The sequence below is a fragment of the Sinocyclocheilus anshuiensis genome, unplaced genomic scaffold (genome assembly GCF_001515605.1).
Source record: "Sinocyclocheilus anshuiensis isolate Anshui unplaced genomic scaffold, SAMN03320099.WGS_v1.1 scaffold124, whole genome shotgun sequence".
NCBI lineage: Eukaryota > Metazoa > Chordata > Actinopteri > Cypriniformes > Cyprinidae > Sinocyclocheilus > Sinocyclocheilus anshuiensis.
The window spans coordinates 1,480,034-1,499,570 of NW_015554082.1; the positions used below are offsets into that span (position 1 = coordinate 1,480,034).

At 36.2% G+C, this 19,537-nt stretch overlaps 1 protein-coding gene across 5 annotated transcripts in view; it reads left to right on the forward strand.

The window, feature by feature from the left end:
• LOC107669080 (actin-binding LIM protein 3) overlaps positions 1–19,537 on the forward strand; it is a 58,816-nt gene that overhangs the window by 23,778 nt on the left and 15,501 nt on the right. For 3 of the 5 annotated variants that reach the window (XM_016461178.1, XM_016461179.1, XM_016461180.1), the window contains exons 3-10: positions 2,509–2,692; positions 6,822–6,937; positions 9,662–9,788; positions 11,455–11,548; positions 14,902–14,989; positions 16,701–16,759; positions 16,849–16,920; positions 18,785–18,940. In XM_016461178.1, coding sequence (XP_016316664.1) covers positions 2,509–2,692; positions 6,822–6,937; positions 9,662–9,788; positions 11,455–11,548; positions 14,902–14,989; positions 16,701–16,759; positions 16,849–16,920; positions 18,785–18,940 — 896 coding nt within the window. The remainder of the gene's footprint in view (positions 1–2,508; positions 2,693–6,821; positions 6,938–9,661; positions 9,789–11,454; positions 11,549–14,901; positions 14,990–16,700; positions 16,760–16,848; positions 16,921–18,784; positions 18,941–19,537) is intronic. The other 2 variants (XM_016461181.1, XM_016461182.1) reach the window with 1 other exon arrangement.

The window sequence follows — 19,537 nt, forward strand, 5'->3', positions numbered from 1 at the left end:
CCTGCTGAGATCAGGGAGATCTCTGGCATGCATGCTGGAACGGTCATGCTGCATGCAGTATATCTGTCACAATATAAGAGGCTTAAAACCAAAGGTAATCTCACCTAATATGTGTCAGTAGTACAAAATTGTATTGTCATAGTGCTTTGGACATGTACCATAATTTCATACTTTTTTTTAAGTATCACGTAAATGCCATCATATTTGAATATGGTAATCATTCAGTATTGTTATCTGATATTATCACTGTACCATGTTACCACTGTGGTACTTTAATAAGTGGTCTTCATTTTTAAACAAGTTTCTCACATAATATTTCTATTATATATTGGATATTTTTTTTCTTTTCAGTAAGAAAAACCATCATTCTAACAGCCCTTATAGCAGTTAAAAACCTCAAAAACAGCAAGTTTTTCACTTATATTTCACAGTTTTTCATTATTTTTAAGTAAATACAAGAATATTTAAAAGATTTTATTTTCTATGCACCAATATAACAGTATCCGCAATATTTACTTGCTTTAAAAAAATTAATAAATAAAAATAAATAATCAAGTTTTTCACAAGCCAGCATCATTTTGTCCCTTTTCATTTATTGTTGAATGTTTTTATGTTGTTAGTTTGCATGTATGTTTAAGTGTATTCACCCATGCTTCCTCAGGAAGATGTTCTTCAAAGTACAATCCATTTCCCATTACCACCTCATTATTAGGAAAACCTGAAAGGAATCCTCTGGGAGGCATGAAAATCCCTACATTGTAAAAGATTTATAGCTTCAGTTTGAGTTTGGTAGATTAAATTAGCTGTAATGATGCCAGCATCTTTTTTTGTTTACCGCAGAGCGTTTACTGTCCTGCTGTGTAACATAATCCATGTGTTTTTACTGTCATGATACCTGTTTAGCAGTCCATGCTACCCCATGGATGACATTACAGTACATGTACAGTGACAGTCTATAGTTTGTAATTATGATGGAGAACCTGTGTGGCTGTTGTCTCATAATTTTCACACTGCTCCTCGTAATGCAGCACTTCCTGTAAGTGAGTACGTCAGCAAGCACCCAAGCCATCTTTAGTTCAGATTATGCAATCAATCTTCTCTCTCACTTTGTGCTTTGTGTCATCTCCACATTTGTGCCTGATAGACAATGAGGGACCGATTGTTTTTTTCCCCCCTATGTCTAATTGAATTCAGTTTTTCATTACAAATGATATAATCAGCAATCAAACAACAATTGGATTGAAACTTCAACTAAAATGTACATACATTTCAGAATGCAGTACTTTGTCCTCCATTTGCTTTAATGCCAGCAGTACTTGAGCTGCATGAACTCCAGATCTTAGTGTAAAACCTGATGATCATGTTCAACTCAGTGTCTTGATCTTCAGTGGAAGTAAGAACATCTGACCATCTGTACAAAGGTCACGTGATCAGCGTCACAAATGTGCTTATTTGATTAGAGAGCTACAAATAGAATCTTGTATTTTTCTGATTTGTTTTATATCATGGCTTTCTTTGTTCTATTTTTTTTTTTCCAAAATCCTAAACAAATATTTTTAAGATTTACTTTCCAATTCCAGATTTCCAGTGTGGCCATGAATCTGAGGAAGCTAAAGGCATTGCCATATTGCTTTGTGGTGTGTTTGATGTTTGTTGCTGTGACACTTTATTGGCCCAGCTGAAATAAAATGCTCAGGGAGTGCTTTTCCTCTTTTGTTCTAATAGAATTATCCTCAGATTACTTTTAAGTACTGCAGGAAGCCAAGCAGATCCTCATTCCATGACCATCTTGCTGGATCTAATTTATGTGGGGTGTGATTTTAAGAGGTTGTTTGCTTTAATATTAGTAGACTCAACTATTCTTTTCCTTGTTTTAATTTTTTTGTTTTTAATAATGCTTTTTAAAATATGTATATATATAGTTTTTGTTAACATTTTATTTTAGTTTCAGATTTAGTTATTTTAGTACATCAAGGTAAACTAAATAAAAATGACAAATTTTGCTTTGTCAAATTGTGTCAACTACTGTAGCTTAAATAAAATAAGCTTATTTTTTTATTTAAATAATTTATTTAATTTCAGTTAAAGTCTATTTCATTTCAAGTGACAAAAACTCTTTTATGGTTTTAGTTTTAATTAACTATCATAACATTGCTCTGTATTACCCTCAACAAACACTGCCATTTAAAAATGGCTGTTTATGTGTCACTTGTAATTTTATGATCAGCATACCAAAGACATTTCAAACAAAGCGTTTGTAGCTGTTTATTGTTACATCTGTTTGAAAGTAGTCATCTTGAAATCTCATCTTGAATGCAAGCCTTATTACTACATGTTGAGCCATGGTGCTCATATAGACATCACAAGTTCAATCCTGGCTTGCAACATTCCTTGATCCCATTCTTTTTTTCCCCTCCCTGTCATTTCCTGTACTATAAATAAAATGGCAAAATGATCTCATGTTGATTTCTCTTCCTGTCTCTCTCTCTCTCTCTGTCTTTCTGCCAGTGTGTGGCTGTGATTTGGCACATTCCGGATTCTTTCAGAAGAGTGGCGAGTACATCTGCACAGCGGACTACCAGCGCCTGTATGGCACAAAGTGTGACAGCTGTGGGGACTTTATCTCAGGGGAGGTGGTCTCTGCCCTGGGCCGCACATATCATCCACAGTGTTTCGTGTGCAGCGTGTGCAGGTGAGCCCTCTATACAGACTACTAAAGTGTCATTATGGAAATAGACCCATCAGACAGATTAAGCGTGAGGGAGTGCTGGTGGGATGCTGGTAAATTATGCTCATTTACTAATGTGCTGATGACTGAATCTCATTAATTCACTTCCTGACAGCTATATGCTCCCCCACTCATCTATATACTGAGCAATTAACCTATAGTTAGTTCCAGTCTTCTAATTTGATCAGCCAAGTGATGTTCCAAGACCTCTGATATTTATATAATTTTCTTTGAAAGAAATTCAGTGTCTGTGATAGATGAAAAGGTTTTGGCTTAAGGAATATCTTCAGTTTAACTGAATTTAAAGGATTTGGTGGACCACATGTAGAAAATGGGAAGGCAAAAGTAAACTCTGACTTCTTGTGCCACATTCTCTCTTATCAATCCTTACCTTAAAGCAGGGCAAGTAGGGCAGTGTTTTATAAATAAAATCTTCTGCAGACATACACTGTCAGGGTTGATGTCCACCCATATGCCCAAAATTAACTTAAAAAAAAAAAAAATTAGTTATAAAAAGTAATTAACCTGCCAATATTGAGAGAAAATCTACTTACCATAAAGTCTTGCCAGCCGTAAACTGGTATATATCATATGATAGATAGATAGATGATAGATAGTTTTATCTTTAGCAGATCATGTGTATCTCTTTAATTTGATTTACTCATGTTGTTTAGTTCAGATATTAAAACAGCAGGTTCAAACTATAGGCTAGTTCTTGTGATTTAGTGCATACATTGTTTCATTTTAATAACTTGAATGTACTCGTCAAAACCAATTTTTACTTGAATTTGCCGCTTGACGGGTGTTTATTTTGGACCCTGTGTGTAGGCATCTTCTCTTCTTTTCTCTTGACTGAATTGCCCTAGAGAGTATAATAGAGAAGGAGCGATCAATGCAGAACTGAGCAGGATATTGTAACATGAGTCAAGGCGGAAGAAAGCTGAGGTTTGGAGCTCAAAATATGCAATAATGCCCAGAAAGTAAGCAGAGAAGGGAAGAAAAGTGTAAATGGAGAAGCAGCTGAGGCTAGAGGTGAATATCTGCCTCAGACCAAAAGGAGCAAATGAAGAAGATAAAGGCAGAGGTGGAAAACACCATCTCTTGTCTTTTATATGTGGCCTATTCTCAGACTCACAAGCAAGAAAATGAGAGGTACTGTAAGACATCCCTGCAGGGACACATTATCTGTCTGCCCAACACTGAAACACTGTTATTTGAATCCCATTTCTTTTTGTAGTAAAAAATGGGTTTAATGCAACTGGATATTTTCTACATTTACCACTTTAGTATTCACATGGGCAGTCATGTGAATTTTACATTGCCTCTGCACACTCTTCTCTCTTAAATGCTTTTTCTCTCTTTTTGTTAAGCTTGTGTGGACACTTTACTGGACTGTGGTGCTGTGAGTTTAGCTGCTAATGTGTCTCTGTTATATCCCATTTGTAATTACAGTGTGTTTGCTCTGCACTGATCTAAAGGAAATTAGTTCCACTAAATAACTTGCCCCTCCTCCTTTAGTTCATTACTACTCCGAAAGAGAGTTAGCACTTGATGAATTTATGTGGGTAGGAAAAGGCATTTTCATGGAGGACTGGGATTGCTTTGTTGGACTGCATTGTCAATTGGGCTACTAAATGGCCCAATGGGATGCTCTTGGCAGGAGTAACCTAAACATTTTTCGGCCTGACCAAGAAGTAAACAGTCAACAGGAGAGCTAGATTATGTTACATTTAATATTTAGACCATCTGTGTGGAGACCATGCTCTAGTTTTAGTGGGCTATCATCCCAGTAGCACTGTCAATGATTATTCATAATGTTACAGCCCTTAGGAATATATTGTATACTTTGGTACAACTCATATTTCTGTACAGCATTCTGGACCTTTAATTTCTATTTTGAGGAACTGTTGCAATTCACTGAGATAAAGAGTTTTATTTATTTAGGCTGCAAAAAATTCAAGGTGCAGTTCCTTTATATTATGATATATTTAATGGCCAAAATGTAAAAAAAATGATGTTGTATAAATAAAGTTATATGTATTTAATATGTATAAATATGTATAAATGTAGTATATTACCAGTCAAAAATGTGTGTGTGTGCCTGTGTGTGTACATATATGTACAAACATAAAATGGCAAGCTTACAATTCAATTTAATATATGTTGTCTGAAAAAAGATATTATCTTAAGCAATTTTCTTCCTTATTTAAATGTGTCTTATTTGTTATTTATTTTTTATAGTTTTTTTCTTGTTATCAGTTCAATAAATATTGATTAAGATTTGGTATTAAGATTAAGTAGATGGCACAGGCTAATTTTGATGTCCTGAAAGAGTTGCAAGATTGTGTTCATGAACAGAATAAATGCAGCAAAACAAGAAAACTGTAAATTTTTAAAGAGCAGGAAAAGCTGACAATGCTGTGTGTGTCTGGAGGGAGTGTTATGTGGCGGTAATGCCAAGGTCACGTAAAGACTGCATGGAAAGACACGCACAGAGCCTCATGAGGGAACCCACACAGTTTTCACATATAAATATAGAATAAAGTAGGTTGTGTGAAAGAGGAGGAATAAAACACAGAGAGAAATAAAGGATATGAGAAAGTAAGATTAGATCCAGAGGTCCTTCTCTCATTGGCACCAGCTATACTGAAACAATCGAGAAACTAAAGGAATTATTCCACCCATGTGTCTGACACGGGCTTTGTAAGTGCTTCTGTTGTCTGCCCACTTACCCTGTCATCCTTCACTCTCGATTTCAAAAACATCTTTGTGTGTGGTCTCAATTGTGGAGGAGTTTGTCATGCCATACTTCGCATAGCCCAGTGACTAGTGTGTTGGTGTGCGTGTGTGTTTATGTGCAAAAGTGTGACATTTCTCTATAAATGTCCTTTCTAAGTTAAAACTGATCAATATTAACAGTGACAGAAATAATGCATGATCTGTTTTTAAAGGACCTGTTCTGTAATCTTGTAAAGTGGCAGAGCCGGTGCTCCTCTAAGGTCATGGTTCAATGTAAATGGATTGTTTTATAATTGCTGCATTAGTAGAGGAATAGACTACTGTAATAGGATTTGTCTCCTGGTGTAGAAGCTTCCAGTCATGCTGATTACTTAGAAGATAAAGAAGTGGTGTGGACACAATGGATTACGCGAGCTGTCATGAGACATGTGGGCATGTGTGCTGAAGAGACACATACATTTATCTACATAAATAACATGGCCTTTGGTACAGGATTTGACAATAATGGTGAGGAATAGCCTAAAGACCAGCTACAATGAATTTCCATGCAGGGCCAGGTTGAAAAGCTATGTTTTTCCAGCATAACTAATATGACGAGAGATCCCACCTTGTCCACCTTAGCCTTTATTATCCGCATCACTCAAAAATGTTAAGTCATTATGTGATGTGAGTCACTTTGTCCCTTTATTTCAGTGGTGTTTGTGTCTTCAGTGCCAGTGTGTCTGAAGGGAAGCTCTGCTTAGGTAGAGCTGGGCCATCATTAATGCTGGGCCATAATGCTTGTGGGCAATGCGGTGTTCCTCAACTCTATTTGGGGTTAAATGTTACTTGAACCCTGTCGGGCCTCCTCTCACAAAACTCCTGCTGTTGTGCCTTGAGTTAAATCCTTATACAATTGGCTCCCATTACCATACTTGTCAGTGAACATACAGATTTTTCATTACAAGACATTTACGCTACAGTACAAACATTTGGTGTCAGTAAGATTTTTTAAACGTTTTTCAAACAATCTTTTATGCTCACCATGGCTGCATTAATTTTATCAAAATACAGTAAAAAGAGTAATATTACAATTTAAAACACTGAAATTTTGGAAGAAATAGTACAGCACCTTAAATAAACCTAAACAGTATTAGATATTTAGTTGAGTGTGTGTAGGTCAGGATTGCCTTCATTGTGAGGACCTGCCAACAGATTTCTCTACCATGTAATTTAGTCTTCTCTGTAAGCATTACGGATTTATTTGAGTGGATAATTTTTTATTTGGACTAATTTTAGGCTTTGGTTTACTTATGCATGTGTGCTAAGTTTAATAACATGTTGTCTATCTGTCTGTCTGTCTTTCCCTCTCTAGGAAACCTTTTCCAATTGGGGACAGAGTGACGTTCAGTGGTAAAGAATGTGTCTGTCAGCAGTGTTCCCTCAAGCTGGCTAATTCCAATGAGCCAATCAAAATCCACGGGCCCAGTCGTAAGTCCCATCCTTCAGTTTAAACATTTGCCTATTTATTTGCATAACATGTGGTCCACATGTGTGTGTCTTTGTGCAGAGGCTAGATAGTAAATCATATGTAAGTATTTCGCCAAATCTGCCACTCAAAAGTGTGAGTATGTTTGGATGTTCTCATTCATATTTCTCCATCTCTTGGGTGTTTTCAGTAGTCTGCTGTGTATATATATATCTATATATATTTTTTTTTTTTCAAAGGCTTGGGAGCTAAAACCCTCCATATGGCTGTATTGACTTGCATGTCTCTGAGGGGAGAGGACAGACCCCTGTTCAACAGATTAGAGTGTGTGTAGCATATGGGTAAACAGGCAAAATGCTGTGATGTTTTTATAAAGGCCAGAGGTGAAGAGCATCTGAGTTCTGTGTCTGTGTTTGCTCTTTGGTTGAACAATTGTAGGGAGTCTGAACATGTCTGGGTCATTTTTGCTATGCAGTCTTTCCCATTATATACTATATAAAATATTTTTTTTATATATTTTATAAAGTTTTTTAAAGATGGAAATTATATTAGTTAGTAGGGATGTTCATTTCGGTTATTTTTCCTAACCGACAACCGCCGCTCGTTAAACGATTATTAACCGTTAACTGGCAAGATTATTTTAAATTAGAATTGAATTAAATTAGACAGGATAAGTGTCTGTGTCCCGTTAAAAATACTAACATTTGTTTTCCGGGGATTAATTGTACATGTGCAAAAAGCAGCAAACAACAGAACATGAGGATTCACATAGTCATATCATATCACATCACGCACCTGCAGCGCTTCTGCGAACGGAGAATATATATATATAGGCTATATATAATGAATAAATAGGCCTATACGAGAAATATATTTTTACTTAAATAATAAATTAAGAAAAGAAAGAAAAACCTGTGCAACAAGTAGCCTAGTATGCAGAGTTTCGGTTCATTTTTATGCTGTGTGAAAGGAAACCAAGACGACAGAAAATGGCATCCTATTTTTCTTTAGGCCTATTTTACAAAAGCACAAAAATTTGTTTGTATTGTGAATGTACACAAATAAACGCAAACCTTTTACAATTCTTATTATCTTTATGACTAAAGGAGTAGTTGCTTCCACTGTTAGAAGGAAAAAAATCAAGTGATTGCGCCGGTGCCGCAAGCGCGCACACAGTTAAGCTTTGCTACCTTGACAATAATGCAGCCTGTTCATTATCATAATAAAATACAGTCAGTCACACATATGGAAAAAAACACACTGCTCAGTTTAAATGTGTAGTAAAATCTGTGCCGTTAAGCGTTATCACCATATCGTCATGATGTTATGCAAAACATTTCATGAGGATATTAGAACGCCAGTGAAGTAGGCTACATAATAATATTTTGGCATTCAAATAGATCGAATATGGAAACATTTGTTTTTGTCGAATGAGAGACCCAGCGTTGGTTTCAGTTTCGTTTTAGCCTAAATTAATTCATTTTGGATTGTCGTTTATATAGCTATAGCTTCTTATATTTTTAATTCTTGTTCATTTATAAATACTGTTAAATTGAAAGGATTTGTTGTGAGAGGAGGTTAGGAGTGAGGGGAACTAAAATAGCCTAGCTATGTTTACAGTGTTTATTATAATGTTTGTAAAAATTTTGTGTCGGCATTAGGCCTGAATGAAATAATAAAATGCGACTTATATGCGATTATGCTTTTTTTCTCTCTAAAAAATTTTTTTATTCACGTAGCGTATTTTAGCCATGCAGCAAACCTTTTAAAATATTTTGATAAATTAGACCCACTGAAAAATAAATAAATAACTTTTTAAACCGTTTAACTGATTGTAATAATCGGTCAAAATTATTATGGCTGGTTAACGGTTAACCGGTTAAAATGAGCATCCCTATTAGTTAGTTTTCTTTTTATCACAACTAAGTCAACATAATAGTGAATCTTAAATAATTTAATTACTTTGGTTACCATTTTTGCCATGCCACCTGTTCCTTCTAACATCAAATACGGGTTTAATATGAAATGCTCAATCCTTCTCTGAGTAATGGCTAACTTACTTTAGCTTTTTATTTCCATCCTGTGAAGTTCCATCCTGTTTGAAATCCTCTTAATAGTCTTGGCATTGTGTTAATAATCAAATTTAAGTGCCTGAGCTTAACCAGATTAGGTTTTTGAAAGTCTGGCAAACCCTTTTATAGAAATACCTGTTTCAATAACAACAAAATCATATTCAGTTTTTTTCCCATGTTACTTATGAGTTACTACATAACAAAAATGAGCCATCTTCTGTTTCTCTTAAGCACTTGTAATCACAGCTGCTACAGGGAACTGGAGGAACGAAATTGTTGGAATATAAGAGTTAACATCTATCTCTGTGTAAAGATTGACCTGACTGATCGTGAAGGTGAACTGAAGAAAGCTGAGCTCTGTGTCATGGTGGAAATAATCTAAACATAGCTGAACATCCTCCAAATAAAAACAAATGATGCACTGACCTTTCTGTGCTCAAAATCCTGTTACAGCCATATATCATATGCTGGCCTACCCTGCCTACACAGCTCAATAAAGTGTGTGTTTATTTCTGTTAACTTAACCTTAATACCGATTTATTGATTTTTATTTTATGTGTTTTTTATAAACCTATCAAGGCCGACTGGACACAGGAAAGACTTTTGAACCTTAAGTCCATTATATAACCTCTCTTCCTTATGGCTCTTTTTTAGACTGTGCAGGTTGTAAGGAGGAGATCAAACAGGGTCAATCTCTGCTGGCGTTAGAGAAACAGTGGCACGTCAGCTGCTTCAGGTGTCAGACCTGCGGCCTGGTCTTGACAGGAGAGTACATTAGCAAGTGAGTGAACACTCCTTCTGTTGACCTGCTGGCTTACTTTCAGCCACACATTGTGTTGCACAAAGCAGCCTCTTTTTTTTGTGTTTGAAACCAATCTGTTCATTTAATAAATATTTAATGGCAATTTCCCTAATATTTTACACATTCACTTCCAGTAATAGGCCTTTGTATCATTTGTATACATGGATATAAAATATGTGGATAAATATACAATTCAGAAATTTGTGTGAACACTCTCTCACTATATATACACTACCGTTCAAAAGTCATGTGACACTAAAGACTTGGAGTAGTGGTGCTAAAAAAAAATGTAAATATTAAAATAGAAAATAGTTAATTTAAAGGGTCATGAAACCCCAGACTACTTTTTCTGAGATTTTAGCAGAGGTGTTTGTGTTGCACATTATAGAAGACAATGTTAGCATCCGATCATTTTAACTGTTTGAGAAAACTGGTTAATTTTAAGCATTTTTGCGCTATTTTCATCTTCCGAGTTTAAAATCTACATCGTGTTGACGTCACAATTTGTGACGTGGCAAAGGACTATAGTACATCGATGACGCGTCTGTGTCTATTAAATTATACGTGACACAAGCCGTCAAAAGGCTTATATAAACGCCGCAGAATAAGCCTTAGGTTATCAGAGGTGCAACTGTGCGTTCATATATATGTTTTCGATGCAGAGTGCAAATGGTTGTGCATTTATTTGTGTTTTTAACTCGATGGGAGTGAAATGAAACTGTCTGAGCCCGAAGCTGTGTGTGTTGTCTGTCTCCCCTCTTCCCACTCCGCTCCGCTGCGCACCACGCCCACTTTTTTAGCATTTTTTAAAACTGTAGTGAGAACTAACCAGTGCTGAAACGGGGTTTCATGACCCTTTAACAACATGCTGTTCTATGAATAAGCACTCAGTAATTTAATTGATTTAAGCCTCACGTGCTTTAATACGTAACTCAATAACAGCTCTTGGTTCAGTTTAAATCATGCATTAAAAAAAAAGCGAGGGCTTGTAGTTCATTCAGTTCATGGATTTCAGTCACTGATTCATAAGACTGCATCAGGTGGGTAATCCCCAAATTCATGAGTCTTTTTGATCAGTTAATTTAGCGTGCTTTCACACTTGGTTATATTGCCTGATCCGAACCTGGGTTCGATTGCTCCCCCTCCTCCCGCTGGACTGAGTTAATATTATTTTATTTGGGTCCGAACCACGGTTCGTTTGCGTCATCAAGCCAGCAGCTGTTTACTCCACTGCTTAGTAACGACGGCGCAGGAGAAGGTGGTAAAATGCATAACATTGCTCTCTGCACTTTAGCCAATGCTGAAACAGGGGGTTTCATGACCCTTTAAATAGTGATAAGAGTTCACAATATTACTGTTTTATTGTATGTTTGATCAAATAAATGCAGGCTTGAGCATAAGAGACTTCTTTCAAAGACATTAAAAAGCCTTACGGACCCTAAACTTTTGAACGGTAATGTATATGCATATAAACTTGATTTACTGATAAGCAGGTGCTCCTGTTGTGGACTTTTGTGACAATAATAATAATGATAGTCACAAAGGTCATGGTTTTTCCGGTTTTGCGAAACCTATGCACCTGTATTTTATTTTTAGTAACGGTATAAGAATGTGATTATTCATGTGAGTCTTAATTTGCATGCAGAGACGGCATTCCTTACTGTGAGTCAGACTACCATGCCCAGTTTGGGATAAAGTGTGAAACATGCGACAGATACATCAGTGGACGTGTGCTGGAGGTGAGTCTACATCCCACCACAGGACCAGTGTCCAATAGACCCCCCAACTCAGACTCTCAGCCAGGAACCCCCAATACAGAAAAGTTAGATCTGCCTATTATATTATACCTTACAATGCGATTTAAGAAATTAATACTTTTAATTAGCAAGGATGCATTAAATTGATCAAAATGACAGTAAAGTCATTCATAATGTCATTCTTGCTGTTCCTTTGAACTTCTATTCAGTAGAGTACTGAAAAACCTATCAGGGTTTTCACAAAAATATTAAGCAGCACAACTGTTTTCAATATTGATTATAAGAGACTTTCAAAAGCATAAAAAAATAATTATAATTATTCATAATGTGCGTTGTAATACATTATATCTTGTCGAAAATAATTATAAATGAATTTAAAATGCATAGTGTAACAATGAATTGATAAGTGTCATTATGTGCCGTATTTACCGTGTTTACAATTATTCATGAGATTGCATGACTTTAAGTAAAGTGTTACCAAAAAATCTTACTGACCCCAAACTTTTGAGTGGTAGTGTAGTGTTATTTATTAGAAATGTAATGAAAGTTTCATTCATGTCTACAGACCACCTGTAATACTTTTGTGGACTTCCTGTAGAGAACATTGAACTTGAGCAATTGACTCATTACTTATACACATATACTATAGTAGTTCTTTGTGATGAGTGACTCGTCTTTGATTGCTATTGACTCTGAATTACCTCAGAACTCTGCTGAATAGACAGCGATTACATTGAGTTATACCTGAAAAGAACATGAATTGATCTATCAAGCAGGCCAGGCAGGAAGCCTCCATTATAAAAAGATCAAGGGCTAAGAATGAGGAGATGGATGAAGAAGCCCAGACAGACGGGGGAATAAAACCACCATTTGAAGCACTCTTCCCTCAGAAATACACACTCTTTTCTCTCTCACAACGCTTTGTGAGACAGACAGCAAAAAACAGACAGCAAAAAATACACCTTGGAGAGACTAGTAGAGGATAACAATTTGAGAGAATCACTGTTACTATTGCTTCTGATATTTTTTTTTTCTCGGCCTTCCTCCAAAAATATATATGTATTGTATGGTGTATATAATACTATTTATATTAGTATTAAAAAATGTAGTTGAAGTTTATCACAGGTGGTTTGAAATGGAGCGCTAAATGTTCAGACCCTTTACCAGTAATGTTTCAGTGGGTAGTTACTGAGGAAATGAATGATAGAGCTCATCAAGAGCCAGTAGGCTGCCCTGCCTTTAGTTTTCTTCCCCTGTGGCTTGTCCTTCAGAGGAATGGCCTAATATTCTGGCCTTTGACGCTTCATAAGCAAGAGTGGTTATTTTGGCAGGTACCCCTGGCACCCTTTCTTTTGTTGACTTGCTATTTTCTGACACTCCTGAGTAGGGTTGTGGAGTCATGGAGTTGGAGAGAAAGACAGAGAACGTGAGAGACTTTGAGTAATGTGACGGTCGCAGGGGAAGTGAAACATGATGAGGTAGTTTACATACAAATAAGAAAGGAGATAATTTGCCAGCCGAGAGTTCCAAAGCTGATGAAGCTTAATGCTAATACACACGCATTTGAAAAACATTTGAGTCAGATTGTGTACTCGCACACACTAACTCATTCCTGTTTGCTCTTATCCCAGTCTGAGTGGCTAGTGTGAAGAGCTCCATGTTCCAGCGAGAGCTCAAGTCAGGTTATTTATAGCTATTGGGACACAGGCTGATTTATCTTTATCTGCCTGTATGATTTGCACTCATTCCCCCTGGGAGACACCTAGTAATACCACATGCCTTAGAGCACTTAGAAACTGACAGCTCGCTGATTCTTGGAGCAGTGACAGCATACACTATGTCTCTAGCTCATAAACTGGCCTTCTTTTGCCACCTGCTCTGTGCCTCCTCTCGAATATGCCCCTTTCTTCTCAGGGCTTCCTAATGAGACATTTGGTGTATTTACGATATTTGTCTATGAATAGCAACTGTCATACTAGTCTAAGAACTTACATTTTCGATACATAATGGTCAGTTATTTTGTTTGTCATTGTTTTTCTGATGTGAATAGTTTTAAAGAAAGCCACAGAAAATCAGTGGTTGTGTCTCTGAGCAACTCAGATCAATTAGGGTTTTTAAACAATTCATTTGAGTGAATGATTCAAAGGACTCACTGATAAAGACAGTCACTTGTTTTGTTCCTGAATAAATAAGTGTTTTGACTAAATAGTTTGAGTGACCGATTCAATGACTCATTCATAAAAACTCACATTTTTGTTGTTAAATTAAGGCAGTCACATTTCATTCCTTAATGAATCAGTTGTGTATGAATCAGTTTAGTAAGTGATTAAATGGTTGAATGACACATTCATAAAGGCAGTCATATGTTTTGTTCCTGAATGAATCAGTGTTTTGAACAAATTGTTTAAGTGGCTCACTTGGTGGTTCATTCATAAAGACAGTCATATGTTTTGTTGCTGAATCATTACCAGTTAATTTGTTTTGAACACATCGGTTGCGAGTAAGTGATTAAATGGTTCAATGTCTTGTTTACAAAGACAGTTACATGTGTTGTCGGATTTAAATCAGTTGACTAAATGATTAAATAATTGAAGAATTCATTCATCAACACATTATGTTTAGTTCCAAAATTAATCTGTATTTTTGAGCGAATCAGAACTGAGTGAATGATTACAATGACTCACTTATAAATAGAGTCACTTGTCGCCACCTACTGGTGCAACAACGTAAATACAAACTGTGAAAAGTGCCAGTACTGTTGGACTGTTATAGCAGCACTGTTGGAATGCTGCTTGACTAGATTGAAGGACAGGTATTAACTGTTGTATAAATTTTATTATAATACATGAATCAATTTTTACACCATTCACTTGGGTGACATCTCTATTCTATCTATTTTGTCCCCTTTCCTCAACTAGAACTCTAAACAAACAGTGAAAATTTTTAAAAAAAGTGTTTGTTCTCTCCAGTTCCATCAACAAGCTCATATTTTTTTAACTGGCCCAGGGGAACAATTCTCTCAATTACTGATACTTGGCACTGAAGGATCTGCGTAAGCTTTAAATGTGTGTACGGTGAGCAAGAGAGTCATTAAACGTCTGTAGAGCTCAAATGAATCTTGAGCAGTATTAAAACAGCAATAAAGAAGGACTGCTCTGTTGCTTAGTATGGAGGACACTGTTGAGACAAGTATATGTTGACTGTGTTTATTGCACTCATGATAATGGGTTTAACAGGTGGAGCATTTATGTGCTGTACATGTTATTTTAGAATCTTTTAGAGCAACCTACAACATTTTCTTATCCTTCTGTGTGTCCCTATCTTTCTCTGTCCAGGCTGGAGGGAAGCACTACCACCCCACTTGTGCTCGTTGTGCCCGGTGTCAGATGATGTTTACAGAAGGAGAGGAGATGTATCTCACAGGTGAGGAGAGGTTACAGAGGCCAACAGCTGGCACTTTCCATGAATAGGGTGCAAAATAGGACCTGGAACTCTTCCAAATAAGGAAGTGATTTTGTTTTTCTTTTACAACAAATGGTCAGTGAAAGTTGCTTAACTTTCAGAAAATGGTGATTGTCAACCTCAGGTGGTCAAACTACTTCATATTATAGAGGAGTTTTATTTTCTATTCATTTTCTATGAGCTTTGTAATTACCTAAATGTGGGAACATGTCTAACTATAGTTTAAAACCCTTTTAATATATATTTTTTCTAAAAATAAACATTAGAAATATTTAAAAACTCTATACTCTATAGATACTCTAACAAAATTCTCAAATTACACTTAATTTAATCATGTGTATGTGTCATTCCCAAGGTCATTCAAGTTCAAAAGTTCATCCTTGTGACAGAGCAGATGAGCACTTTACTAACAAAAGAGCTCTTTTACAATATTCCATGACAATCTTTCAACATTAAATTCATTTCCAGAACATCATGAACAATATGCAAGATTCATGTGGGAGATAAAGGCTGTAGTGAGAAGACTTTAATGAAGAAACTCATGTTATTCCCCAAAGAGTCACAGAGGCTCATCTTGATCTATCTTAATGCCCCATTCAGTAGATTTCCTCTGTGAAACTGTATGATCGCTCATATGACTTCCAGTGCCAGCGGCTGGTGGACATTAGAATGCACCGCAGGTCTTTTTCTGTGTTTGTCTGTTCTGTTTCACATTCAGCGATGAGATGTGTAAGTGTGTTACAGGCTAGCGAACACGCCTCGAGGTAAATGCATTTAAAAGTCAGCAGAGCCGGCCATCAGCACATTACTATCATGCAAAAAAGAGAGAGGTACATTGGGAACGAGAAAGGGAGAGAATGAGCCAGCCAGAGACAGAGCATCGGATTAAAAAAACCATCAATCTGAAATTGAAAATACTACAGTTGAATTAATGCACTCTGGCCTTTCTTCTCATAGAGTGATTACGTTAAAATGTATTTGCCTTAGCTTGAGTTATCCATCTGCTTCCAAATCTCAAACTCACCACTAAGGTCAGGAGGAATGTGATTGGCAGGCAGGTCTAAGATGCCAAACTGAATAAAATGTACAATAAAAATCTCAGTGCAAGTCCATTAGGTCCACATTTTCTTCAAAAAAGCCATGGCGCCAGTGTCTACTCAAAAAATATTTTCAGTTTATAATATAAATCAGATTATGAATGTAGAAATATGATTTAAATCTTACCAATTAAAAGTTTGGGTTCAGTAAGATCTTTAAATGTTTTTGAACGAAGTCTCTTATTCTCACTAAGTCTGCATTTATTTTTATCCGAAAATACAGTAAAACAGTAATATTTTGAAATATGTTGAAACCATTGTCCTGCTTAAGATATTTGTGGAAACTGTGATGATTTTTTTCAGGATTCTTTGATGAACAGAACGTTCAAAAGAACAGCATTTATTTGAATTTGTTGTAACAATGTAAAGGCCACTTTTGTGTCTCAATTGAATGTGTCCTTGCTAAATAAAAGTATTTCTTTAAAAAAATCCATGTGGCTTAATTTTATAATCCCTTCTTTTCATGTCTTAAATCAAGTCATCTTAAGGTGTCTTGAATGAACACATGGCTGGATTAGAAGTTTTGTGCGTTGTATCTAACATTCTCCTCCTCTTTGTTTGGCTGTGTTTCTCAGGTTCAGAGGTGTGGCATCCTGTGTGTAAACAAGCATCTCGAGCAGAGAGGAAACTGAGAGTAAATGTCTTTTTTTAACAGTTATATGATTTTTAAAATGCCTTCAGATCTCACTCTGAGCTATTCTGTTTTCTTTTTTCATTTTACAGCTCAGGCGCACATCAGAAACCTCCATCTCTCCACCAGGCTCCAGCATTAGTTCACCCAGCAGAGTCATATGTGTAAGTAGCCAGTCGCTGTCCAGCCTGAATGAAGACAACAGAGCTGTAAATGATACAAAATCAGAACATTTGATTTTGAAATTATGATCATTATTTTGACATAATGTGTTCATGTTAATTTTAGGTACAAGTTAAAGGGACAGTTCACCCAAAAATGAAAATTCAGTCATCTTTTATTCACTGTCATGTTGATCCAAACCTGTGTGACTGAATTTCTTTCATGGAAAACAAAAACACCAATTTACCAAAATCGATTATATAAATAAAGACAGAACATCCATTTTTGAATGAACCGTTCTTTTATTGTTACAACGTTTGACTTACACTACCATTAAAAGTTTGGGGTCAGTAAGGTTAAACAGATTAAACAGATTAAAAGTGACAGTAAAGGCTTGTATAATGTTACAAAAGATTTCTATTTCAAATAAATGCTTTTCTATTTCTTTCTATTCTTTTTATTCATCAAAGAATCCTAAAAAACACAAAAATACTTTTCAACCTTGATAATCATATGAAATGTTTCTTGAGCAGCAAATAAGCATATTAGAATGATTTCTGAAGGATCCTGTGACACAGAAGACTGTAGTAATGGCTACTGAAAATTCAGCTTTGCCTTCACAGGAATAAATTGCATTTAAAAATATATTCAAATTGAAAACAGTTATTTTAAATTATACAAATATTTTTCACAATATTACAGTATTTTTGATCAAATAAATCCAGCCTTGGTGCGTGTAAGAGGCCTCTTTTAAAGGCATTAAAAAATCTTATTGAACCCAAACGCTGTAGTGGTAGTGTAAAGTGCCATGAAGATTTCTGTAGTTTCTCAACTAGTACATCATGGCACTTGAAACACAAAAATTACAGGTTTGATTTCCAGAGAATGCATGAACTGATTAAATGTGTAGCTTGAATGCACTGAAGGTTGCTTTGGATAAAAGCATCTGTCAAATACATAAATGTAAGTATTATTGGTCATCCCAAGATGGATGGCTCTCGTGCTTGAGTTTATTGGCTTGTTCATAATGTGTTCGTGTGCGTTCTGCAGTGGTGCAGTCATTAACATCACATGTGGAAGTAAAGGCCGGCCCGAGTGTGTAACCTTTGTGCTGTGTGTGATTGATGTATGCATAACGCAGTGTAAGCATATGTGCTGTCAAGCCCTGCAGGTCCATTCTCTGCTGAAGGTCAAGCATGAGACTCTACATGTATAAGATTCAAATAGAAGCAAACCCTTAAAATACTATCTGGGACTACTTGTAAAGGAAGGCACTAACCTAAAAGTGTTAAAGGGATAGTTCACCCAAATATGAAAACGTGTCATCATTTACTCACCCTCATGTCGTTCCAAATCAGTATGACTTTCTTTATCCTGCTGAACACAAAATAAGAAGCTTTGGAAAATGAAATGTTTCTAAATATCTTCAGTTTTACAAAACAAAGTAAGTCATACAGGTTTGAAATGACATGAGGGTAGGTAAATGATAATGGTTTTCATTTTTGGTTGCACTATTCCTTGAAATAGTATTTGGGTCATGTAGTTTATGCGTCCAAAATAAAAACAGAACCTTCAGTTTGCATGTTAACAAAGGACTTTATACTCACTCCAAAAAAAAGTCATAAGCAGTCTTATCAAATTCAATATGACATTCTTATAGCATTTATGTGCTGCATTACAGTTTCAATCATGAGCTCAATTGTATTCTAACAGCACTTGCTTTAAAGTGTTCCAACTGTGCCGCAGGCTTATTCCCACACTTAATTGTGTTGTTGATGTTGTCGACGCCTGTCATCATTGCTGTCATTGCTGCTCATTGCGTTTGACGTGTGAGTGTGTGTATCTGTCGTGTGTCCCTCTCCTCAGGCAAAAATGGAGAACGAGATCCTTGATTACAAAGACTTGGCAGCGCTGCCTAAGGTTAAAGCCATTTATGAAGTGCAGAGGCCATACTTCTGGTCCTATGAGCCCAGTCACAGATACTGCTCCGATGACAGGCTAGAGCGTCTCAGCTATGGGGAGGTATACTGCCCTAGAGGACCACTAGAGCCACACTGGGTCTACTTTTAGCATGTCTCCCCCTGTCGCCAGATCTACTGGCCTGGTCCTAGCCGAGCTTAGCTTTGAGTTTCTCATTTATGTTGCATCCGTTGGCTGGCTGTATGCTTTTGTTTGCTGAAGTACTATGTTTGTGCCTTTCTCCCACTATTGATAGTGAATTTGGTTGAGCCACCTTGCTTTAGTTTGCTTTTGGAAAGCTCTCTGAAAAATGCTAGCGAATTATGTGATGTTGCTTAAAGGAATAGTTCACCTAAAAATGAAAAAAAAAAAATTTATTTACTCACCCTCATGTTGTTTCAAAACCATATGATGATTGTTGAACACAAAAGGAGATGTTGAGCCACCTTGCTTTAGTTTGCTTTTGGAAAGCTCTCTGAAAATTGCTAGCGAATTATGTGATGTTGCTTAAAGGATTAGTTCACCTAAAAATGAAAAAAAAAAAATGTATTTACTCACCCTCATGTTGTTTCAAAACCATATGATGATTGTTGAACACAAAAGGAGATGTTTAGTAGAATGTCGATGCTGCTCTAGTTTTTACATTGAAGTAAACGGTGA